General features: G+C 57.7%; 1 protein-coding gene across 8 annotated transcripts in view; it reads right to left on the minus strand.

Annotated features, from left to right (window-relative positions):
- Positions 1-23,555: 23,555 nt before the first annotated feature.
- The window catches only part of Ubr4 (ubiquitin protein ligase E3 component n-recognin 4), a 129,162-nt gene continuing 127,696 nt past the window's right edge, over positions 23,556-25,021 (minus strand). For all 8 annotated transcript variants that reach the window (XM_077803688.1, XM_077803687.1, XM_077803684.1 and 5 more), the window contains one exon: positions 23,556-23,933. In XM_077803688.1, the coding sequence (XP_077659814.1) occupies positions 23,869-23,933 (65 nt within the window). In that variant the 3' untranslated portion in view covers positions 23,556-23,868. The remainder of the gene's footprint in view (positions 23,934-25,021) is intronic.

Here is a 25,021-nt window from a genome sequence, read left to right on the forward strand (position 1 = left end):
TGCTGGCAGCCAGGAGGGGAACAGGCAGCCGCGCCCGCAGCCCCAGCCCTAGAAGCACTCACCAATCAGGAAGAAGGCAGCTGCAGACCCCACCTGGAGGGACTTCCAGTGAATCCCAAGGAGCTAAGGTTTGCTTCATTGTCAAGGCCAGGTCTGGGGACCTAGGAAAGAACAGGGACAGTGTGGCCTGTCACCTCCACCCCCACTCCCAAGACCATCGCGGTTTTATTTGGGTGCATTTCCCAGGGGCTCGCTCCGCTCCAGGTGTGATTTTTGGCAGAAGGAAGAGGAGAGGCAAGGGACCTCCAAGGAAGGGGCTGTCCTGCCCCCTGTCGCCGGCCCCTCGCGCCTCCCACTGAGCTGTGCATCCTGGCTGGCGGAGTCGTGACCCTGCCCTGAGGGTCTCGGGCATCACCTGGTCCCTGGGCACATTTTTACTAGGCCGATGAGCAGTACACCTGCACGGGGGTGGCAGTCCTCTCGGGGACTCTGAGAAGGTGGGCAGGAGGCTTCAGGGCTTCCAGGAAAAGCGAGCAGCGAGCGCCCCCTCCGGGACCTCCTCTGCACCCCCTTCTTCCGCTCATCTGTTCTCTAGGTCGGTCCAACAGTCAGTCAGCAAACCTTCAGGGGACCCAGGGGAAATAAGACAGAGTGCAACCATGAGGGTGTCCTCGTTTTAAAGAGGTGACAAACAGCCCCAAGACAATCAGAACTGGGCATGCTCAAGGCTCCACGGAGCTGCCGACTCCCTAAGGAGCCCAGAGGGTTCCCAGGGAGCAGGGGCCCAGCCTCCAGGTTCCCGTCCACTCTGTAGCTGGGCCTCCTCCATCAGCTCTGGAAACGCTGGGGAGAAAGGTTCTCCATTCTCCAAATGGCCAAGGCGGTTCCCTACGAGCAGGACCCTGGCCCTCCTCATTAGGCCAGTCACTTAGTGAGGATGGCGGTACAAAGACACTTTGTAAACTGGAAAACGTTGACTTGGGAGCAGAGGTGGCCACCCAGACTGGAGGCCTCCAGCAGGCCAGGGCTGGGCCTCCCCATCTGACGCTCAGTGAGCGGCTCCTGAGTCAGGGCTCTGCCTCCTCCGCTGGACGCAGGCTCCTGTTTGAACTCCACAGGCCCAGAAGACCCTGCACAGGGCTTCCTGCGGAACTCGCCCCACTCAGCGCACACAGATGGCCACTGCCTTCCCGGCCCAGCTGGCTCACCTGGGCCCTCTCTGCCTCGCCAGGAGAATCCTCAGTGGGCTCTGACTTCTGAGGTCATATTTTTAAGCCATTTGTGAAACCCCTTACTCTATGTCTCCTCACCTGCTGGGTGCGGTAACTTTGACCTAACTTCATACTAAAATGTAAATGACTTTACAAGATTTTTTTGAAAAACATGTTCCCAATTGACTAATAAAAATCATACGTTCTGATGCAGGTTCACCACGTGGAACGGGTCTGTCAAGCTCATTACTCCCTGCGTGATACCCCATCCTTTTCCAGAAAACAATACATTGTTGTTCACTGTAGCTGCTACATTGTTGGGAAACAAGATCTTATCTTGGAGTTAGGAAAAAACCTAGCGCTCTAGTTCTTCTCCACCTCGGGGGTGCAGGGTCCGCCTGGGAGTTTGGGGAATCCCGGGCCCGGTGGCTCCCCAGGGCAGTCAGAACCCAGGGGCGAGGTCCAAGCAGGTGAACCTGTGGTGTAACCAGATGTGGGGACTCTTCTACACCCACCTCTTTCCCAGTGCAGGAATCCGCATCATGTATTCATTCACCTTCCATAAAGCACCCACTCGGTGCCTGAACCAGGCTCAGAACCTGGTTTGCTAGCCTTTCCTTGAATACCGCCAGCGACGGGGACCCGCTGCCCGACAGAGCAGATCTTTCCCCAGGAGCCGGTTCTCGGGTGGTGGGTGTGGAGGAGCAGAGAGGGGCCGGGGAAGGGAAACAGGCGGATCTGGCTGGGTCCTACTGTGTGCCACCTGTGGTGTGGGAAGCTGTTTCTTTGGCACTTTGTGCTTCCCTCCCCTACAGCGTTGCTGGTGAGGAAACGTCTCTTGAGGTTCAGAGACGAGAGGGGCGCTCGGAGCCGGCTCAGCCCCAGTGTGGGGAGCGGATCTACACTCAAGCGTCACTGCGGTGGGTTGGGCAGTTGTGGGTTGGGGGACCCCAGGCCAGAGACCATGCCCAGGCAATGTGTCCAGGGGTGATTTCCAGGTGTCCAGAAAGACCTTCCCTGGTCTCCGTCCACCTCTTAACCCCACCTTCTGCACTGATTCTCCTTCGAGTTCCCTTCTCTCTCGACAGAGCGACAGAGAGAGTCCAAGGAAGACATCTGTCCCCAGTCCCTGGGGCCAAGTCACCCCTCCGACAAGAGGCTCTTACACATGAAAGGAGCCCCGTGGGCAGAGTGCGCTCACCCTCCCGGCCTCTCTGTGGTGACACTGAGGTCCTGGTGGGTGAAGAACATCCCCCTGCCATTCCCTAGAGGTGACAATCCCAGGCCAGAGGTGACAGTGCCACCCTAGCCTCCCAATGGCGGCTGCCCTTTCCTGTGCACCAGGGGCCCAGCTGTCCTCTGACACACCCCTGCGAGCCCGGGACCGTGCGCTCTCAGAACGAGCCACGGGAGCCTGCCTCCTGCACCGGCTCCGCCCTGGACCAGCACTCCAAGCTGCAGGTGCCCAGGGGTGCGAAGTCCAGTTAGTGGGCACAGCCGCATTTTAAAAAATGACCTCGAATGGGGTAGAAAAGAGTAGAAAATTGCGCATAATGGAGGAGCGTGTCCCTAAAGCTCTGGTCTCAGCCGGGCGCAGGTGCCGGTACACAGCAAGTCCGCCCTGGGAAACGCTCTTCCTTCCGGAGCTGGGAGCACGGTGCCCTGGACACTGTCCCACTGAGGTGAGGGCTGAGGGAACCCCGACTCGATCACCCTGTTCATCCCTGCCCACGACGCGTGGTAAGAGAGAAGGTCTAGCAGCCACCACCAGGCAGGGAGCAGCGGCTCCCTCTGCCAAGAGCTCATTCCTTCCAGAAGGTTCCTTGTTTGGACATAACCTCCACAGCCAGAAGGTTCTAGAGAAAACCCTTAGGAGCCAGGGAAGGGGAAGGAGGCCTGTGTGACAGCATGACAGATGGGGGTCAGACGTCAGGAGGACTTCCATGAGAGCCTTGGAGGCTGGGATGAGCGAAGCCACATGGATGATGGAGCCACAGACAGCAGGAGGGGCCTTCCCCTCCAGAACAGTTTGGCGGACGTCTCCCTCAGGCAGACTGATGAGTCGGTTCCGGGGCCTCTCAGGAAGCTCAGGCGATTCCCCGAGGCGCGGTCTGGACGGAGGCTGTGGGAGGTTGGAAGCAAGGACGAGCGGGCAACGGCAAGGGACAGAGCAGGGCCACCCAGCCACCGGGGCCTGCAGCCACTTCTGCAGCCCAGCCCCCTCTTGCCAGCCGCAGGGGTGGCGCTCCCAGGGGGCGCGGGAGCGGGACTGGGGAGGCAGCTGGGCCAGCGAAACCCCTTAGCCAGTTGCTCCCCGGCCTCATTTTCCTTGCGTTAGATGAATAGTGGCCTAGATGGGCCTGTCCCCTAGAATAGGGCGCAGCCACACGTGTCCTAGAGCCACATAAAAAGTCAGAATAAACAGGCGTAATTTACTTTAATAATATGTGGTTTAACCCACACCCAAAATGTTATCGATTCAGCATGAGTCTTAGAGACCTCACCTTCTCTCTCCCTCTCTCCCTCTCTCTCTCTCTCTCTCTCTCTCCCTCTCTCTCTCTCTCTCTCTCTCTCTCTTTCTCTGGCGTATCTTACACTCACAGCGCACCTCCATCGGGTGATTGCGCGTCCACGGGAGCAGTCCTGGAGGTCAGTGGCCGCCTCATTGCTGTAGACAGTCCCAGGGCTCCCTAGAGGGTCAGGCTCCCGTTGACCCCGGGCCCTGGCTGGTCCAGTTACAGAAAGCCACTCAGGTGGCACACGTACGAGTTCCTTCAAATGGCAATAAAATGCGTCATTGATTCTGGAATCCAACGCACCTGGCTTCCTGGGCTTTGCGCTCTGGGCCACTTATTCCTCCTCTCTGGGTGTCCATTTTCCCATCTGGAAACTGGGAACGGTCATCACACGCTGTGATGCCTACTCTACGCTCGCACGCATTGTTCTAAGGTTTTATGGATCTTCGCTCTTCATTCAGTGTCTCAATACATGGGCAGCAGAGCTGAGAAGCACTGAGAGGTTAAGTACCTTGCCCGACGTCACACAGCCAGTAGGTGGCAGAGATGGGATTCCCACCCAGGACTCTGGCTCCAAAGTCCTTGTGCTGAGCTCCAGAGTCACACTGCTAACTTGAGGTGGCCTTGAGGATCAAGAGCAGGACTTCCCTGATAAGGGCACAGCCTCTGGCCCACAGCGGGCATCTGCTGTTGCTGCTGCCCTCAACAGAGGCAGGAGAGCAGGGGAAGAGCCCCTGTGTGACCTCCAACACCTGGGGCATCCGGGTCACGACTGGCCAGGAGACAGCCCCGACTTCGGTGCTTTCCTTGTGCCGTCCCCAGCCAGAGGCGGAGAGGGGAATTTGAGAAGGTGTGTCCCTCATAGCTCAGTGCGGAGGCCTCTGAAGGTGACTCAAGGCTCTGGTTGGTGGCTTTGGCGATGGTGGGTGAGATGCGAGAGGTGGCCCCGTGAGAAAGGCTTTCCCAGGGCAGGGCCAGGAGCCAGGAGTGGGCACCTCATTTGGGTCCCACCGCAGATGGGCAGGGACGAAACACCTGGAGGAGGGACTCAGAGGACAAAGGACCAGGAGCCTGGAGGTGGCCCCTGGCCTGGCGGCAGAGATTCCACAGGGGGCGCATTGTCACTGTCACAGGGCACCAAAATCGGATTCAAACAGGCAAGGTGGGACTCAACTGTTCCGAAACCTCCAGGAGGCCACACTTCCTCCAACCTCCGGGCGGGCTGGGCAGAGCTGGCCCCACTCAAGGCTGCCTGTCCCGACCCCACAGTGGCTCCTGGGCAACGAGTCACCCCATTACCTCCAGGCAGGAAAGAGGGGCGTCTCCATCCCAGAGCTCCCACCTGGTTCCCACTCTCCTCTGATTGGTCCTGCCCCGGTCACATGCCCACCGTGAGCCAATCGCTGTGGCCGGGGGATGGTGAACTCTGATTGGTGAGTTCGGGCCTCCAGCCTCCGGCTGGGCGGCTGTACCAGAGACCCTCTAAGTTCCCTTTAGGGTAAATGGTGATGTCATCCAGCAGGGGGATGGGAGGCATGACAAGAGTTGGGGTCCCTCTTGGCCGTCATCACTCTGGCTGTAGCGGTTTCCCTCCCTATTGGTCTCCACCAGGTTCCGAGTCCCTTGAGGGCAGGGGTGGTGTCTGTCCTGAATGCCAGTCTACCGCAGCACCTGGCCAAGTCCCAGTCCCTTGGTGGGTCTCTCCAGCAGCCACCTCCCCCAGCAAGTCTTCCCGGATTGCACCAGACAACCCTAGGCGTCTCCCCTGCTCCCGGCCCGCCAGCTGGCAGGTGTCTGGGAAGCCAGAGGAGGGGCAGGCACTCCGCCCGCTCCCACGCCCGAGCTTGCAGGGTAGTGAAGCGGGCAGCCATGGCCAGGCTGCTCCGAGGTCATGATCAAAACCAGGGCACTGTTCTCGGGGCTGCTAATTGCATGGCGAGCGCAGCCTGTTAACACAGCTCAGACGCTCTGCCGGCCCGGCCTGGAAGAGAGCCAGACACAGAGCCTGGGGCAAGACAAGTGTCCCCAAAGCCAAAGGTCCCAAAGGGGTGACAGCATCTGCCTCACCTGGAGACCCTGCCCCAGACCTACAGGATCTGTGTCTGGGTGCCCAGGAACCTGCCTTCCTGACAATCCCCCCCACCCCTGGGCCATTCTGGAGCCCAGCCCCACCTGGGCTGTCTAACCCCTCCCACCCCAAAGCCAGGCCAAGCCCTCGCAGCCCTGCCGGGTTCCCCTCCAGAGTGTTTCAAGGTGCAGGAAGAGGCTCTGACTGACGGGAGAGGAGCTTGGGAGAGGGAGGCTCACCCAGCAGTGGGTCCAACCGTCCTCTGAGCTGAGGGACCCAGGTCCAGTTGCTGCCCCTCTCTGTAGGGAGATTGACCCTGGGTGGGGCCCTAGCAATGGGCTCACTCAAAGAAAGTCTCTTTGTGTTCTTTAAGAGCCCCCTCCCCAAATTCTAGAAGCTTCAACCCCCTGCCCCCATAATCGAGAATGACATGGAGCTCGCGGTTACTGGAGAATGAACCCCTGGGGGTGAGGCTCTGGCTCGGGCCGGGCAGCTCGACCAGAGCAGGCTCGGGAGGATTGGGCCCTCTCTGCGCCTCTGTTTGCCCATCCAGGAGAGGATGCACAGCTGTGGCACCCCAAGGCGCTGCACCAGCTCAGACGGGCTGAGGGAGGGAGTGCCCGGCTCGGCCAGCAGGGAACCCTCGGCACCAGCCCCATCCTCTGCCTGGAGTCCACAGCTCTCATCGCAAAGACTTTGGTCTCAGCTGACACTGTGGACACCCTGTTCCCTGGGCCTGCAGGGGAAGACGAGGCCGCTTTACCAAGCCAGATTAAGAGGCAGGGCAGTGGACGTGGCCAGCCAGAGTCACTGTGACTGTGGGGTGGACTTCCCCTGGGTGGTGGCTTCAGAGGAGACACTGCTCTGAAGAAGGTGGTGCACACCCAGATCAGAGGACACTGGGAGATTAGGGGAAGGGGACACCGTGTCATTAACCCAACCCTCTCCTTTGCTTCCGGTGCTACAAGCAATCGTGAATGAAAACAAAGCCACAGGCCAGAACCTGGAAGATGGGGGTGACCAGAGTCAGTGACATACACGACCCGTCCAGGAGGACTTCCTGGAGGAGGGTCCTTCTGAACATCCAGGGGAACGGCAGAGGTCAGCAGAAACAGAAGGCAAAGCCAGCAGCTGCAGGGAGCTGGCGAGTCACCAGGTGACATCAGATGAGCACGGGCTAGGTCCAGACTTACCTGAGAGCTGCGCCCGGGTGCTCTCACCTGGGGAACGCTTTCCTTGATGCTCATTTTATGTCTTTATAGTAAGAATGATTTTAAGTTCTGAAGAAATTGAAGACCTGGTAAGATTTGTGCCGGAGTTCCCCCCACCCCCCAGAACCATTGAAAATTTACGGACCTAGGGCCCCATCGTCCCCCAATTTATTCATTTTCTACAAACAAGGACATTTCATTTCACAGCTAAACCACCAAGTCAGAGTTCGGGTTGAGAGTTTAGTAGTTGATCGTTTCCGCTCCGTAGACCCCACACCGGCCTTGCCAACTGTCCCCAAAGTGTCCCTGTATTGAGGGACCCCCCACAATGTCCTGAGGTGTGAGGTTGTCAGGCCATTTTCAGCCTGGGCCGGTAGCTCCGTGCTCCCTTCCACGGCTGTGGTGCTTTGGAAGATTCCAGACCAGTTATTTGGCAAAATTTGGGTTTGGCTGCTGTTTCCTCGTGGCCAGAGTCAGGATACGTGTTGGTGGCAGGACCTTGTCTGGTGGCGCTACTGGGCGTTTTGCGTTTGTGACTTCAGTGGCGATGTTAAATTTTTAAATGAGGTCATTCGTTAGGACGGTGGCTATTAGGTTTCTCCACTGAGAAGTTATTCTCTCTCCCTTTGTAATTAAATATTTTGTGAAGAAATACTTAGAGCCTGTGTGAATGTCCCAGGCCTCGTCAAAATCTCCATTCATTCACCCACTTACCTCTGGAGCGGGGACTTGTGGTCTCTTATCCGACGGGTTACAATCCACGATGGTCCCTGTTATGAGAATGCACAAATTGTCCCCAGGTTTGTCAGCGGCTGCCCCTTCAGGCAGCCCCGTGGCATTTTGACCTATCACCATCATTCTTTTACCATTTCCTGACTTGATGGCGCTAAGAGGTCTTGCGGGCTCACTCATCTCTTCCCTGATCCCTGCTGGTCCCTGGAGGAGGGGACCTCGAAGCCAACGGCTGGGGGTGGGGGCTGCTGCCAGAGCCTCTCAAGAGACAGGGGCAGGCTCAGGACGGGAAGTACATGCTCACGTGGGCCCTCTGTCTCTGCAGGTTCCACGTCCTCAGGGTCAACCGCCTCAGATGGAAAATGTTTGGGGGAGAAACCCCCCACCCGTACTGAGCATGCATGGATTCTTTTTCTGGTCGCTCTCTTTTGCACAACACAGTGTTATAACGACTTACGTCGCATTTGTGTTGTATTAGCTGCTGGAAGTCATCTAGAGCTACTTGAAACACAGGGGAGGAGGTGCTAGGTTCTAGGCAAATACCACTCCATACGCCCATTTCCATCTGTATCTATCTATTGCTCTCTCTTATGTTGCAAACCATGAACTCACTCATCCTGGTACCTCAAATTCCAATCCACATCATTCCTTTTCTTTTCTTTTTTTGGTACCAGGGATTGAACCTTGGGCATTTAACTACTGAGTTGCTAAGGCTGGCCTTGAACTCGAGATCCTCCTGTCTCAGCCTCCCTGGCCACGGGGATGACAGGCTACCGTGCCCGGCAACATCATTTGCTTTCGTTTTCTCCCCTCCCATACGTGTAACTTCCGTGTCCCTGAGATGAATTCTGATCCCCCTTTATCCTCAACGTATTTACCAAATTGACCGAAGCTCCCCCACCCACAGAGACACCCCCTGACATCCCTTCCCCACTTGGGCTCTCCCCGCCAGGCCTCCCCTCCGCAGGTCACCCCCCTCCATTGCTGGGGCTCTGACCCTTCTCTGGGCCACTTTTGCTGCGGACACCCACGCTCCTCAACAGAGCTAGCAGGGGCTCAAGCCAGGATGCACTCGAGGCCCATGTGACCAGACCCCAGGCTCTTCATCACTGTGTTTCCCACAAAATCCAGAGAGAGGCTGGCATCCAAGGAAGCAGGGAGCTTCAGCCACAGGCTTGTTCCCCAGGGGGAAGGGGCAGGCCACCTCCAGCCCTGGCCGGGGCTGCAGACCCGGCCCTCTGCTCCCACTGGCTGGCAGCTTAGCGGGGCCCTCAGGCCTCCGCAGGGTGAAGTTGGGGGTGAAGGATTGGGGGTGACTTCCCACCTGCGGCCGATAATAAAAACACCTTACTTTTAAATAGCACTTTTCGGTTCACAGAGCTCTTGGTAAACCTGCTGAGTCTTCACAGTGGTGGGATCAGGAAGCCTGTTTTATAGTCAGTGATCTGGAGTCCCAGGCGGTGGCCGGCAAGAGACTTGATTCAGAGACCTGAGCCAAGTCCATATGGGACAGCCAGGCATCGGAGGTGGGAACCCCAACATTTAGGCCTGACTGTCCAGGCCCGAGCCCCTGAGTGTCCCCTGCACCCCACCACTCTGCTTCTGTCTTCGGGGATGGCTTAGCTCAGGGGGGCTCGCCACAGCCCCACCCCCCTCCTGAGGACCCTGGGTGTGCGCTCTGGACCCCACATGGTGGGGCATTTCCGTCCCTGCCCCCAGGAGCTCACAGTCTGGGGCAGACATCCCAGGGGAGCTGGGCACCCACACCCTCTCTTCCTGGAAGCCCAGTGCCCTCTCCCTTCCATTGGGACCGGTCACTGCAGGCTGAACCTATGTCCCTAGTGAATCTCATCAGCACCCAGGACAGGCAGCCCCCCTCAAACTGGTGTCCTCCCCGCATTCGAGTCTGGCGGGAGAAACCAGCCCCCACGAAGGACAGAACCCCAGTCAGCAGGCGCTGGTGGCAGGGGCCGCCTGGGGCTCAGGGCGGCTCCCCCAGCCCAGAACACAGGCGGGGCAGCCAGCTGGGCAGGCGCGGTCCTCAGCCCGCACGTGTACGGGGAGCGAGCCACCAGGGCTGCCTCGTGGCAGCCCCGGGGAAGCCAGGCTCCTGCAGCGGGGCCACGGCACCAGGCCCTGGGAGAGGCGCCGGCCTGAGTCAGCCCGAGCTGAGCTCAGCACCAGCTCACCTGGCCCTGCCCAGGCGCCACTCCCTGCAGTGGGAACAGCCTTGGTTCCCCCAAATTCCGCAGGCTGGGAGCCGAGTCTCCGTGCAGCCCAGGACGGGCAGTGCCACCCTCAGCAGGCAGAGCCATTTCCGCCAGGCAGGACCGTGGGGGACTTCCAAGGCCTCTGCCCACCCCAAAACTTCAGGGGCCCTAACCCTCCCCGGGGTGGAGGACAAGGTCACGGTCAGCTAAGGGGCAGACAGGGGTAGGACCTTGCTCGGTGACCCTGGTGAAGACAGACCTCACACAGCAGTCTCTGCTGGGGCGAAGCACACGTTGGCCGGGGTGGCAAGGCCACCCAGAAGGGAAAGGGTCTGTGGAAAGACCTGGGGCGTCAGCGGCTCTGCCCCCTCACAGAGCTGCGCGTGACCCCCGCGGGCCTTGGCTTCCCACCTGGAGAACGAGACCCTCTCCAGCGGAGGCTTCTGTACCGGCCTCCAGGCAGCCTGGGGTTCTGCACGGGCATCTTGGCCCATTTCGGGGAGGGGCAAGACCGTGTCCTCAGCTGGATCTTGGGCATCTCTTCCGTATCAGGCGCGGGAATTGGGAAGGGCTGGAAAACGCGAGGAGCCCGGAGCCCCGCAGAGCTGCTGCCCAGGCCGCCCGCCTCGGCCTCTTTCGACAGGCAGAGCTGCTGGCCAGCCCACGGTGCGCCGGCAGGGACAGGCACAGGTCTCAGGGATGGGCTGGGGCAGAAGGGTGGAGGGCGGCCTCAGTGTCCCTCAGGTGCTCACCCTGAAAGGCCAAAGAGGATGCTGATTGTGAGGCTATTGGTAGAAATACCCCTGGGAGCGGGGTGCAGGGGTGCACGCCCGTCACCCCAGCCACTGGAGAGGCTGGGGCAGGAGGACCACAAGTTCAAGGCCAGCTCGGGCAACCTAACGAGGCCCTGCAACAATAGTAAATAAATAAAAAGGGCTGGGTGGGCCGGGAGTGTAACTCAGTTGGTAGAGTGCTTCCCTCACATGCACAGGCCCTGGGTTCAATCCCCAGCACCGCACACATGCGTGCACACACGCACGCACACACGCACAAAAGAGCTGGGTGGGCAGCTCAGTGGCAGAGCACTCCTGGGTTCAATTCTCAGCACTACAGGGAGAAGAAGAAGAAGAAGAGAATGAGGGGGGAAAAAAAAGAAGAGGAGGAGGAGAAAGATAAAAAGAAACACGCCGAGGCCCCCCTCCAGTGAAGGGAGTGACAGGATGGAGTCTCTGCCCTGGGATCTCCGGGTACCTGGCATCTGACCCAAGACAATTACTGCTCAAAAAACTAAAAATAGAACTACCGTGTGATCCAGCAATCCCGCGTCTCCACACGCACACAAAGGAGATGAAATCCGCCCGCCAAAGAGACACCTGCCGTCCACGTTCACGGAGGACCTTGTCCACAGCAGCCGAGGTGTGGGTCGACCCCGGTGTCCATCAACGGGAAAGTAAAACGTGGTTCCTATACACACGAGGCAGGTTGGAGACAAGAAAAAGATCCCCTCACTCCAGACGACGCGGATGACCCAGGCAGGCACTATGCTGGGTGAATGAAGCCAGGCACAGAGACAAATGCCGCATTGTGTCATTTACACATGGAAACTAACCAAAAAGGAACTCATAGAGCAGAGCAGAGAACGTGGCCCCCAGGGGCAGCCAGCAGGGCAGCTGGACAAACATCAGCTCCACAGGAGGAATGAGGTCAAGAGATCTCTCACACGACACGGTGACCATAGTTCATGCGTCGTGCACCTGAACATTGCTCAGAAAGTGGATTTCAAGTGTCCTCACTACACACAGAGGTCTGAGAGGTGGAGGTCTGAGAGGCAGAGCGTGCATCAGGTACTTGATTTACCCCTTCCAGATGCACACGTCTTCAAAACATCTTGCCATGGACCATGAATAATACGACCTTTATTTGTCAGTTTTGAGTGAGGTGTTTGCACCCACCATGAGGGGCTGAGGCTGAGCTGTGCCTGCAGTGCAGGGGGCAGCCCACCATCAGCCAGAAGTAGATAAATACAGTAACTTTGAAGCACAACAACATCTTGTGTAAAAAGAGGACAGTGGGAGAGAGAACGAGGAGGACAACACGGACAGAAGCTCTGGGAGGCCCTTGACCATGGCAGGTGAGGTGAGATCTGTGGCCTGAAGAAGCTCTAGAAGTCGGAGGAAAGGACTTTCCAGGCAGAGGGAACTGCACAAGCAAAGGCCCTGGGGCAGAGAAAGGGCTTGGCTTGCTGCAGGGTCAGAAGGGCTTGTGCAAGAGGAGCTGTTTCTACATGGCTTTGTCACATTTGGGGGGCCCTGCTCCCCCCAGCTCCACCTGTTACTTGGGCACGTGAACACAGTGAACTGCTTCCTGTCTCCTGAACCTCAGCTGCCCTTGACTGTAGACTTTGGGTCCAGAGTCTCCAGATGAGGGGAATTCCTGCCTAACACAAAGAGACCCCAGGCTCTGGAGAGGACCAAGGCCACCCTGGGCAGGCCAGAAAATCGCCAGGAGGCAAAGACCTCGGGCCCCTGGCTCATGGCTGTGCTGTCCCCACCCCTGGCCTGCCTTGGCTCAGATGCCTAGACTCGTGTCAGACTACACCTGGGGCCACCCCTCCAGAGATGACGCCACAGCTCAGGACCTGGGACCAGCTGGGCAAGGCGGTGGAGCCCAGTGTCACAGTGGAAGGGCAGGGAGAGGGGCTGCCCCTGACCAGAGGAGGGCAGGAGGGATGTGTCGCCTGCTGTGGCATGGACCGCAGCTCTCCCTGCCCTGCCCAGGCCTCTCTGGGGACCAAGGGGCTCGGAGTGAGGCTTTCCAAGGTCAGGGTGAGGGGGGCTGACCTGGGAGAGGTGGGGGAAGGAAGGAGGGAAGAGGAGGCCCAGGAGGGCAGGGGTGGGTGGGGAGGAGGCGCAGGCTTCAGGAGGTGGACAGCTGGGTTGGCAGGTGCTCTGGGTGGAGACGTCCCAGTGCAGAAGGAAGGCGGGGGGCGGGGGTGGGGGGAGGCTCCGCAGCCACCCAGCTTGTCCAGCCTCACACCCGTTTTGGGAAGGAGGGGGCTGGGCGTAGGACAGCCTCCCCGTGGTCCCCAGGGTCTCAGGCCACATGCCTCTGCTCCGTGGCTGTGCTCTCCACCTGGGGTGAATCTGGGGTTCCCTGTCATATCTCAGTCCCCACCAACCAAGCCACAGCTGGCCTCACACCTCCACCTGGCTACCCTGCCTAGAGTGTCCCTCCCTGGCCAGCCCCACCACCCCATTTGCCTACGTCCTGTCCAGTCCCATTGGTCGTGGGACTCAGCCCTGGAAGCCTCCCTGCTAACTCCTCTTCTCCCTGGCTCTGTCACATCACCTCTGTCAGGGCCTCGGGATTCCTCCTGTCCATCCCCTGACCAGAGCTGGCTCTGTCCCTTCAGGGAAGAACCATGAGACACAGGCCCAGTTTCTGCCTGTGTCCCGTATCAGGCCGGCGAAGGAATGAAGGAGCGGGAAGCCAGCTGGGGTCCCCTCCAGAGCCAAGGTCACGCTCGGAGTCCCTTGTACGGGCAGGCAAGTCTCACGGCATCACCGATACCCCCCAAGCTGCCAGGCCCCACTTACAGAAGGCGGAGGCGGCGGAGCCCGCTCAGTGACACTTCGAGTCATTGCTAGAGGGAAAAGGCAGGGATGGTGATCTGGTAGAATAAAAAAGAGTCAAAAGACAACAAAACGCTATGTGCAAAGGAAAAAGACACCAGGCAGTCTCCAAAGCACTGGCACCTGCCCTGCCAGCTCCAGTCTGGGCTTCAGTTTGCGCGTCTATGACATGAGGGACTAAGCCCCACAAGGCCAGGAAGAGCAGGCAGAGTGGGTGCAGAGATGCAGAGACGGAAGGTTCCAGAAGGATGGGCTGGAGTCCCGGGTTCAGAGCAGGAGCGGGAGAGGAGCAGGTGGGTTTTCTAGTTGGAGACGGGGGAGGAGGGAGGGTGTGGGGTGCGCAGTTGAGTCTCATGGGAGATGGGGGCTCTGTGGAGCAGAACCTGCTTTGAAGGAGCCACGTGAAGGGGACCCTGATGGCTGAACAGGAAGGAGGCACACCTGAGTCTCAGCAGCAGCTGTCTGGAGGCCACGCTTGGCCCAGGGCTTCACCCAAAGCAGCAGTGTCTCCAGGCAGCTCCCGGGAGGACTTCCAGGGAACCTGAGCTGTGGTGGGTACCGGTCTTGCCCCTCCCAGCTCAGCCATGTGACGGGCATGTCCTCACCTGAGCAGATCACTGTGGACTGGGGTTTGAAGGTCGTGAAAGCAGGTTTGTCTCCATCACATGGGGGTCTCATTCTCGGGGACTGAGGACGGGGTCTCCTGCTCTCTTGTCTAACAAGATCCAAACAGGCTCCTCTGGAAGACAGCTGACCCCAAGGTGGTCATGTTTTTGTGTCACAGACATTTGTCAAAGACTTTGGCTCCATGGGTGGCCCAGAGCTGACCATCTGACTCAGAGGAGGAATGGGAATGCCATGTCCCCTAACACCACCACGGTGCCCTGGGCAATGGGCTCTGGGCTGAAGGACAGCCGCCCTGGTCTCAGGTGCAGGCACGTGTCCATCCCGGCAGCCCCTCCAGGACAAGCCCTGACTGCACATCCTGACTGCTGAGCTGTGCAGAACGGGTGACTCAGCCCCTCTGGAGGACACTAGGGCCAGATCATGGCTGGGGACCTTTGGTCCAGAACAGAGCAGGGGTGCGGTTGTAGACCAGGGACTCCAGGCTTTCTGCAAGTTCTGGGATGAGTCCTTCAAAAAAGCAGCCCTTCACGGGCTGGGGTTGTGGCTCAGCGGTAGAGCGCTCACCTAGCACGTGCAAGGCCCTGGGTTCAATCCTCAGCACCACATAACAATAAATAAACAAAATAAAGGTACTGTGTCCAACTAAAAAATAAGTATTTTTTAAAAAGTGTCCCTTCAATAGATGAATGGATAAATAAACTGTGGTACGTATACACAATGGAATATTACTCAGCATTAAAAGAGAATAAGTTATATATGGCATTTGCAGGTGAATGGATGGAGTTGGAGAATATCATGCTAAGCTAGGTAAGCCAATCCCCCCAAACCAAAGGCCAAATGTTCTGATAAGTGGATGCTGATCCATAATGGGGAAGGGGGAGGCATGGGAAAAATGGAGGATCTTTGATTAGGCAAAGGGGAGGGAGTGTAGGGAGGGTGCACAGGGGCAGGAAAGATGGTGCGATGAGATGGATTACCCTAGGAATATGGCACATATGGTGTGACGCTACATCGTGTACAACCACAGAGATGTAAAGTTGTGCTGCAATTGTGTGGATGAATCAAAATGCATTCTGCTGTCATGTGTACCTAATTAAAATAAACAAATTAATTTTTTAAAGGGTGGGGCAAAACTTCAGGCTCTGAAATCAGACAAACCTGGATTTATCCTCCTGCCCTATGTTCCTGTCATGTGACTTCAGGGAAAACACCTTCTCTGAGCCTCAGTATACCCCTCTGTCAGATGGGAATAACTCTGATAACCAGACTGAGGAGTTCTGCGAGCATGAAGGGCCGCAGAGGAAGGGCTGTGTGAACACCTGCTGTTATTGCCACAGCTCTCGTCATCATGACCGTGGTCACTGTCACCGTCAGAAAGGCCCGAAAGAGCTCCCTGGGGAAAGACACCCACAGACTGTCCTGATGGTTTCACTCAGAGCAGGGGTCAGGTGACCCGGGTCGGGCGGGAGCCTCTTCCATCTCTGAGGCCCAGGAATGGTGACCCATAGGTGCTCAGGTGCTGGGTGGGGTTAACCCAAAGCACCAACAGTGCTAACAGCACCAATGCGCGCCAGGACCCGCCGACGGTTCTCACGCCACCCCCACATCACGTGGGGGTCAGGTCTGCATCACCATCCAGCTGCCCAGAAGGTCCTGGGGACAATGGGCCCTGGGAGAAGGAGGAAGGGGAAGCCCTGAGGGTTCCAGGAGCAGGGGATCCCTGAGCAGATGGAGAGCAGGGCTAGGGTCGAGGTCTTGTCCTCTGCTGCCACGCCCCCTCCTGTCTCCCCCTCCCAGGGGCACCTGCCCTGCAGCCCTGCCTGGCTCCCAGCACCCCGACACCTTCCCAGGACAGCATCAACCCCAGAGGCAAGACGTGCCCAGGGCTCTCCAAACTCCCTCCACCATGCCCCCCCCGCCCCGGTTCTGCTTTCCCCTCCCAGGAGCCCTGATTTCCACCGCCCCCCTCCAAGAAGCCCTGCCCTGGTGCTTGCACACCACCCTCCAACCACGCCTGACTTCCCCCTCCTCAAAACCCCAACTGTCCTTTCCTGCGCTCAGTCCTGCAGCCCCGCTCCTTAGGTTTTCCTCTTGCCATCTCAGGACACCTGGCCTGAGTCTGGGGACATGTGAGGGCTTCCAGGGAAATGGCCACAGCACCCCGTCCTCTTCCCATGTGCTCCGGTGGGGGCAGGAGCCACGGGGGACTTTCAGGGGAGCAACCTGGAGGCAGAGCACACAGACTGAAGACCCCAATTCCCTGCTGTGCCACTGGTTCGGACACTCTTGGTCCACCCTGCCGCCACCCCCATGTCAGCTCACTATTACTAGTTATCAACTCTCTTCAAGGTGGGTGCGGCCGTCTCCATTTCACAGGTGAGTAAACAGGTTCAGAGATAAATTCACTTGCCGCAGGCCAGCCAGCCAGCAGCAGAACTCACATTTGCACCCTGATCTGTGTGACCTCCCACGCCAGACTCCTTGTCCCATCCCGCACTGACAGAGAAGGGGATAGATGGCCTGTGGAAGGGCTGCTGGAGGCTGGCAGGGTCCCCAGGCTGCATCTCTCTTCCATGAGCCACGGGGATGAAAGGAGCCTGGCCAGGCTTTGTCGGAACCAGAGCTTGGCAAACTCGTGGAGTCAGAAAGGACTGGGGCTTCGAGGGCCCCAGGTGGCGTCCGGCCCTGGTGTGCCCTCCTGGAGCAGGTCGGCCTCCCGGACAGCAGAGTCCTTGCCATCTGCCCCACAGTCCTGGAAAGTCAAGTGCCTAGGTTTTCAAGATAGTGTCTGACTGGGACAAGGACAAAGACAAGTAGCAAGAAATGTGGATGGTGGCCTTAGGTAGCCATGGACGGAAATCCCTGCTCTTTCAACTTCTGACAGGGCAGCCTCCGTTCCCTCACCTCTAGGATGGGGAAGAAAACAGTGCCACCCCACAGGGGTGATGGCTGAGCGCCCTAAACTCTCGCCATGGAACAAGGCCCACATCAGCTGTTGTTGGGACCTGGTCTGAGCAGTGCCTCGGTCAGCCCAGGACCAGGCTGACACCCACGAAGGTGTGCAAGTCCCTGCCCTCTTGGGCCTGTTTCCCTGTCTTTAAGTCAGACTAGACCAGATCACTTCAGGCCCTTCCACCCTCCAGGAGTTCACAGAATGGAAATGTCACATGCAGGTGGGCCATCGATGCTCAGTCTTCCGGGCTGGTGCTCCGGGCGCCACTGAGAACCTGCCCATCTGGCTCGGGGCTGCCTCACCTCCCCTGGCAGGAAGAAAGCCACAGAGCCCCTCCCTGGAGGTGTCGGGTGGGTGGCAGGGCTGCTTTCGGCAGCAGACACTGTCCTCCCTGGTTCCTTTGGGCTCTGAGAAGCCTGTTTTCACCACGGCACAGCCCCACCCACTGGGGGACCAGCCAGAGTGGCAGGGAGGGGGACTGGCTGGCTCCCAGCTTGGCCCCATGAAAAGCTCCTCAGAGGCCTCTCTTCCCACATCAGGGAGACAATTCCTGGAACCCACACTCTTCCAGAGCGCTCATGGTCACACCAGTCCTGGGAGGTAGAGCCACTGTCCCAGGGGTGGAGCAGCCTGTCTGAAGTCACACAGCTAGGATAGAACCAGAACCCTGACCTTTCCACCTGATGGAAGCAGCCCTTTTAGCTGGACATGAACTTCAATGTCATCAACCCCCGTGTGACCAGCCTGACACATGGCTGGGCTGCCCCTTCCTGGACGTCTCCCCACCGTGGCGGGGGACTCAGCCCCTCCAGTAGCTCTTCCCACTGCACAGGTTCTGCCGCTGGCGCTGATTTTTTTTTTTAAAGATGGAACCCAAGCCACTCCACACAGCCCTTCCTAATGACTTATTTCCACAGCCTCCATGAGACATTTCAGTTTACATATGAAGAAACTGAGGCCCAGAGAGCTGAGGGATTGGGTTCAAGGCTACCACACAGCCAGTCCTGAACCCAAATCTGACTCCAGACCCTGACCCTGATGACTTTGCCTCCCATTCCTGGCCACCAGGGCCACATGCAGAGCCAAGCAGCGGGACAAGGAACTGCAGGGTCAGGTGCTGGAAAGAGGATATGGGGCAGGGTTGGGGAGGACCTGGAGCTGGCCAGGGGTCTCAGCACAGTTCTCGCAGGGGCAGCAGCTGCAGAATGCCAGAGATGAGGGTGCTGGGACTGCGTCACCTGCTCACGACCCTTGGACAAGCCTCTGCACCAGCTTCTGACACCCCCCAAACACACGCTCCAGGCCTGTCCACCTCAAGTTCCCCAGACACACTACTCTCTCCCCAGCTTCCAGGCAGGGCTCCTGTGGCTCCTTTGGCCCCTACAAAAGGGGTCTGTGCTGGGTCTCATCTCCCCCTCTGCAGGGGCTCCTTCGGGTGAGGAGTCCAGCAAGCTCATGGGTTGGTCAGACTCAACAAAGAAAAGTACAGGACACCCAGTGACACTCAGAGAAACAATGGGTCGTTTCTAAATATTAGTCTGACCCAAATATTGCATAGGACATACCCATACTAAGTTGTCCTGTGCAGTACTGGAGAGATACTTGGGTTACTAAGTCGTCGACCTGAAGTTCACATTTCTTTGGCCACTGGCTTTGCCTGGCCGCCTGATCTGAGCACAGCCTGTGGATGAGGCACCCCCATCTTGAGCCCCGATCTCCTCATTTTAACAGAAATAGTAGCTAACCCCAGAGAGTTGTGGGCACAAGGGAGGTGATACCTGCTACTGACATGAGCAGGAGGTAAGAGGGGTTTTCCTGAGGCAGAAACCAGAGGGAAGGTGGTGCGAAGGGCAGTGGGCCTGGTACCCCTGGCCTGGGACACCTCTGTGAGTCAGTTCTCCTGTGGGGTGACAGGAGTCCTTTGCCCATCAGAAGCAGGAGGGGTGTGAGGGCTGGGAGCCCCAGTCAAGATGCGCTCTGGAAAGAATCAGCCTACCCGCAGCCACTTCCAGGACGGGGAGAGGAGACAGAGTGGCATTGTTTGACTCTTTGTAGCCATCCACAGGGCTGTGACCCTGTCCCCACGGACAAGCAGATTCCTGCCACAGGAAGGGGCCAGGGCCAAGAGAGGCTGTGTGATTGGGGCTGGGCCACCTGCACTCCCAGCCCTAAGCCCCACCAAACAAAAGCCACCTTCTAATTGCCCTGTTTGCCCTGGCATTAGGGCCAACTGGGGCCCACGTATTGGCCCTGTCATCCCAGCCCATAGCTGGTTCCCAGGACCTTGCAGCTCATCTACCCAGCCCCGAGCACAACTCCCAGCATGAGGCAGTTAGCCTTTGGCTGTGTCCCCCACCACCGCCTGCCTGCTGGGCACCTGGCCAGGTCCTGGCTCCCCAAGCTGCTGGGAGCTGGGATGATCTAAATGAATCCATGTGTAGGCCAGATAGGAAGCAGGACCAGATGAATGAGAAGGGCTCAGGCTGACTGGAAAGACAGGGGCTAGCTAAATCTCATTTACAAGCTGTGCAGTCTTGGGCAAGTGAGCTTGCCTCTCTGAGCCTCAGGTTCCTAATCTGCAAAACAGAAAGAAAAGTAGTAACTGAGGGTTAGCAATCATGCCAGGCACTGTGCTCTGGCCAGAGAAGGTACTCAATGAGTACTGTGGGGTCTCCAAATTTCTACTCCTTCCTTCCTCTCTCTTCCTTTCCTTCCTTCCTTCCTTCCCTCCCTTCCTTTCTGTACCAGGGATTGAACCCAGGGGCGATTAACTACTGAGCCACATGTCCAGCCTTTTTGAATTTTTATTTTAAGACAAGTTGCTGAGGCTGGCCTCTCAAACTGCCTCAGCCTCCTTAGTCTCTGGGATTGTAGGTGTATACCAACACACCAATAGAGACCCTTGTATCGACCCTTGTAGACTGAGCAGGATCGGGGAAATGGACTGACAAGGTCATCAGGCAAAGGAGGTAGAGAGATCTGAGGGGCAGAGGTCAAAGAGCAACAAGCGTGAGGCCCCTCCTACACTCCTGCCCACACCACACCAACCGGCACTGCCCCTCGGGAGGCGGCTGGGCTCTCCCACTGATCACTCCTGGGCTTGTCACCTGGGGCTAATTCTGCTACTGTCTGGCCCCTGGATTCAGACCCAGTGAAGTGTGGATTTTGCTGCCACATGCCACCTGCAGATGGTGGCCACCAACAGTGTTTCATGTCCCCAATGTCTGGGCAACTCCTGCTTCCTGCTCCTTCTTGGCCCCATCCCAGGAGGGTGCTGAAGGGGACAGCATGACCCCTCGCCCCCGAGAGGAAGCCCTACTGTTCCAGCAGCTGAAGTTCAGCTCAGTGCCTGGGCCAGAGATCTGCCCCCATCTAAGCCCGGTGTGGACAGAGGGGTGAGCAGGGGACGCTCTACTCCATAGGTGACTCTGCTCACTCCCGAACCCCGCACCACTCTTTCCTGTGGGTCACACCCTGCTGGGTGACACATGGCTGGGCTGCCTGTAGTGCCCCTGAGTCCTGCACAGGACCCCTGAGGCCTGGACATGGGTAAGCAGAGATTGTGAGTCCTGGCCTGGCCTGGGGAAGTCCCTTCCTCCTCTATGTCCATTGTCCCCAGCCCTAGAGAGTGGGGGGGGGGGCAGAGGGCTGAGCAGCAGGGAGACAGCCCTGCATCCGCATGTGCCTGGCCCAGCATCTCCAGGCCTGTCAGGAGGCCACAGGGGGCAAGCTGGCAGCACACGGAGATGGGGCCAGGCTCCAAGACTGGGCAAGAAACAAGGACAGGTAGGGAAGGGAGTAGTCCTCCTGGGGCAGGAAATGTGGTATAGCAGAGACCACAGGAAAGGAAAGCAAACAAATACATCGCCAAGGCAACTGCACTGCCGGGAGAGTGCTCGCCTGTTGGGTGGGACATCTTCCCTGCCACCCAGAGAAGCAACACGCAGTGCTTCCCAAGAGCCCTCTGCCACAGTCTCTGTGTACTGCTGCTGCACCTGAGCCTGGGCCAGGTTCTAGGCCTTTCTCCCAAACTCGCTCATGGCATCCTCACACAGACCGGGAACTAGCCCAAGCCCCAAGGCAGAGCTGCACCCCGCTGAGCCCCCTGCTGAGCCCTCTCTCACCACAACCACATGCCACCAGATGAAAGGAGCCCAAGACATTCAGCTGCTTTACTTGGGCAATGCACACTTGCCACACAACCTCTGGCTGCAGGTCGGGTGGGAGCGTCCCAGCTCCACTCCCAAAGGCAGCCTCAGCCCCTCACCAAGGTCCTCCAGCTCCAGCAGGAAGTATGGCCAGTTCTCCTGACCACGGGTCAGAGCTGACAGTCCTGCACCAACTCGGTCCTTCCCCTCCTGCAGTGCCTGGGCCTGGGCAGGCGAAGCCCCAGCTCCCCAGGCACCAGGCAGAGGTCCCCATCCCTGCTCCCTCCGACATGGCTCTGTCTCTCCCTCTGCAAATGAGTGGGGACCAAAAAACCTGGGCACAGACAGGGCAGCCAAGAGGTCGAGGCTCTGTCCTGGCCCTGCCCTGGGGTAACCCTCGGCAGCCAGCTCCGGGAGCCCCATCTGGGGACTTCCCATGTCCCCGTTGCTGCTCCTCAGCTCTGCTTTCAGCCCCGGCTAAAAAGGTCTGCTGTGGCCTGGGACACCAGAACCAGCTCCAGGCAAACAAACGGCCCTGCCCTTAGGGGGGATCTTCGACAGGAGAAAGGGGTACCCCGTGGGGGTCTGTGACAAGGATACTCCCAGTCTGTAGGCCCAGACCACCCAGGTGATCATCTCTCTCACGGAAGCAGAGCTCCACGAGGACAAGGCCTGACACGCTCCCTTGGTGCCCACCTGGTACCAGGCAAACATGCCGGCTGTGGAATGTGTGGTCCTTGGAGTCCCACAGCCTACCACATCCTGACTCCCGCAGGTGAGGTACCTTTTCTGGGGTTGTTCTCTCACCTGGAAACTAGAAAACTGCCACCTAACTCAGGGCTCAAGAATGAAATGCAAAGAGCTTAGCACAGCCCCAGCTTCTCGGCAAACACGCTTGGGGTCGGGGGGACAGGTAGCAGGCCTAGTGAAAAGGGGGGACACCCAGCTTCCATGCAATCTCTAACAGAGTACTGAACTTGGGAAGCTAGGACACCAAGATGGCAAAGAACACCGGAGGCTAGCCCAACGACCCTCCTCTAGTAACTGCGGCACACAGGCTTCAGGGGCTTCAACTGAGCTGCCACCAGGCACTGCCAGCTGGATTCAGCAAATTCCACAACGGGGCTGAGAAAGACAGCAACCTAGGAAGTGGCTGAGGACAGAAGGCACTTGCTGGTGCTGCTCCCAGGGCCGTGGGACGTGGCTGGGGAGGCGCTGCTCTCCCTATACCAGCTTCCCCTCCCACTAGAGGCCCTGCCAAGGTGCAGCCCTGGATCCATCACAGACTTGCGTGGCTACTGTGTCAGCAGCTTGCCTGGCATGGTGGCAGGGCCACTGGGAAGCTGTAACAGTGGGCTGGGGCCAAGATTCTAAGGCCTTCACAAGACAGACACCTTGTAGTGAGCTGTGGCGACTCTGGGGGCAGGCCAAGGAGAAGCTTTTGAAGGTTCTGGGTCAATGCCCAATGTCCCGAGGTGTGACAACAAACACAGCTGCCTGCAATAGAGACACCCAACAGCAAACCTGGCATCCAGCAGGTGGGTCCAACTCCCTGTCCACACTGCCCCCACCCCAGCCCCATAGGAAGCCGCTCTTGATTTACTCCCCACCGGCTGTTATGGGATAGCAATTCCACACAGCCCCAGGCCTTTTGCTAAAATCTGGGAGAGGCTCTGAGGAGCCCCCATGAATGTGGGGAGGAGGTCTCAGGTTCAGAATGCAGCTTCAGAGGCACAAACCTGACCACTCTGGCTGCTGACCTTGGCAATGAAGTTAGTTCACTGGCCCTTCTTGTCAGTGACACTGAGGAAAATGGAAATAGCTACTCTCGTCCTGATCCCAAGTCTTCCCTGGCCTTTCTTCCCATGACAACCCCAAAGTCACCAAAGGATGCCCAACAGGCAGCCAGCATGCTCCAAGGCCTGCCAGAGAAAAAACAGTGTCTGCTCCACGGTGCCTGCCCCTTTTCAGCTGGACACTAGAAAACTACCAGGGCCCCTGAATCTGGATTCCAGCGCTTAAGGCCAAAAATTAAGACCAAGGCCTTGGCCTGGAGCTGGTCAGGCTTTGTTTTGCAGGGGGAATCATAGCCATTAAATGCAGTGCCCCGACTTATTGGCTGAGAACAGACGGACTCCCTGTGGGGCTGACAAGAGGCCCAGAGACTGTTCCGGTGTTCACGCCACTGAGGGCTGTGCTCAAGCACCTGGCAGCATCACCAGGTGGGTGCAAGCAGGAGTCCACACCTTAAGTCATTCGTTTATTTCTCAAGATGTGCACACTCAAGTATTAAGTTGGCCAGGACAACTCATGGCTCCTAGGTATGTACAGGTCCTTCAATGGCTTGGGTTACAGACAACTTCATAGCTAGTGCACCACACACACACAAGATAAAACAGGAAGCCTAAAAACCCCAAGCCACTCCAAGAAAAATGAGGGAGGGGAGAAGGGTAATAATGCAGCATCCTGTGGGGGGAATCAATGCACGAGGAGGGGACAACAGAGGGGTGGAAGGCAAGCTAGCTTCAATCTCCGTCAACTGCAGCTTCCGTGAGGATGTTCAGGGGATCGAGTTCAACAGGTCCTTCAGGAAGCTCTCTGGATCGGTGATTTCTGATAGGAGACCTGGAAAACACAGAGCAGAGGGTGGGTAGGAGCAGCGTGCACAGCCCCCAGCCCCAGCAGAGTTGGCGAGGTTGAGAGAGACTGAGAGGCGAGCAGGGCTGAGTGTGGCCACACAGACAGCATAAGCAGGCACTGGGCTGAAGAAAGCCCTCCACCGAGGCCACTGCTAGGAACAGCCAATGCAGAGGCTCCAAGCTCTTGGAAGAGCTGCTCAGCTGGCAGTGGGCTGGGAAGAAAGAGGAATTCATACTGCACATCATTCCATACCTTCAGCCGGTCTCATTTCCAGAGAACGAAAAGATAAACGTTAATAGAGGCATTCTCTTGATAACGAGATCTGGGGGAAACTTTTTTTTCCCTGCATTTTTACACTTACACAATCCTCACAATGAGCATCGGAAACAGTGAAGCTGAGAACCAAGCTAGCAAAACAGAGCTAGGCATGTTATTACCTCTGCTTTGGCCCAGGGCAGCTTCCTATCAGGACACCTCTGACAGAAGGCTGTGAAGCAACAGCGCTGTGACACCAGAGGGCCCTGAACTTTATTCCTAGGTGGGCTTCCGAGGCCTGGAGCCCAAGTCACCTCCCCCTGCTATTACCTGATGCTGGATCATGAAGTCCAAACATAATTTTAATGTGTTTGCAATTAGGATGACAAATTTATTACACAAAGAATTTGTGCACAGGAGGGTATAATGAACCTCGGCTTTGCTAGCTTTGGGAAAGGAGCTGTCTACCAGTGTCTCCCATAATATGTCTAATGTGCTGCCCTATTTAGACACTCAAGAGGTGCTTTTTGCTGATGGATTTACCATCTATTTAAGAGTTAAGAGTGAAAAGCCAGCCTCAGCAAAAGGGAGGCGCGAGGCAACTCAGCAAGACCCTGTCTCTAAATAAAATACAAAATAGGACTGGGGAGGTGGCTCAGTGGTCGAGTGCCCCTGAGTTCAATCCCAAGTACCAAAAAAAAAAAAAAAAAAAGCTGTGACATGAGAGGTCTCTGTCCCCAAAAGGCAGGAAGAAGACAGATTCACTCCCTTTCTCATGTTAATTCTCTGGCTATGTTACTTGGCACGACTTTGTTTTG

Source organism: Urocitellus parryii, chromosome 11, assembly GCF_045843805.1.
Source record: "Urocitellus parryii isolate mUroPar1 chromosome 11, mUroPar1.hap1, whole genome shotgun sequence".
Lineage (NCBI taxonomy): Eukaryota > Metazoa > Chordata > Mammalia > Rodentia > Sciuridae > Urocitellus > Urocitellus parryii.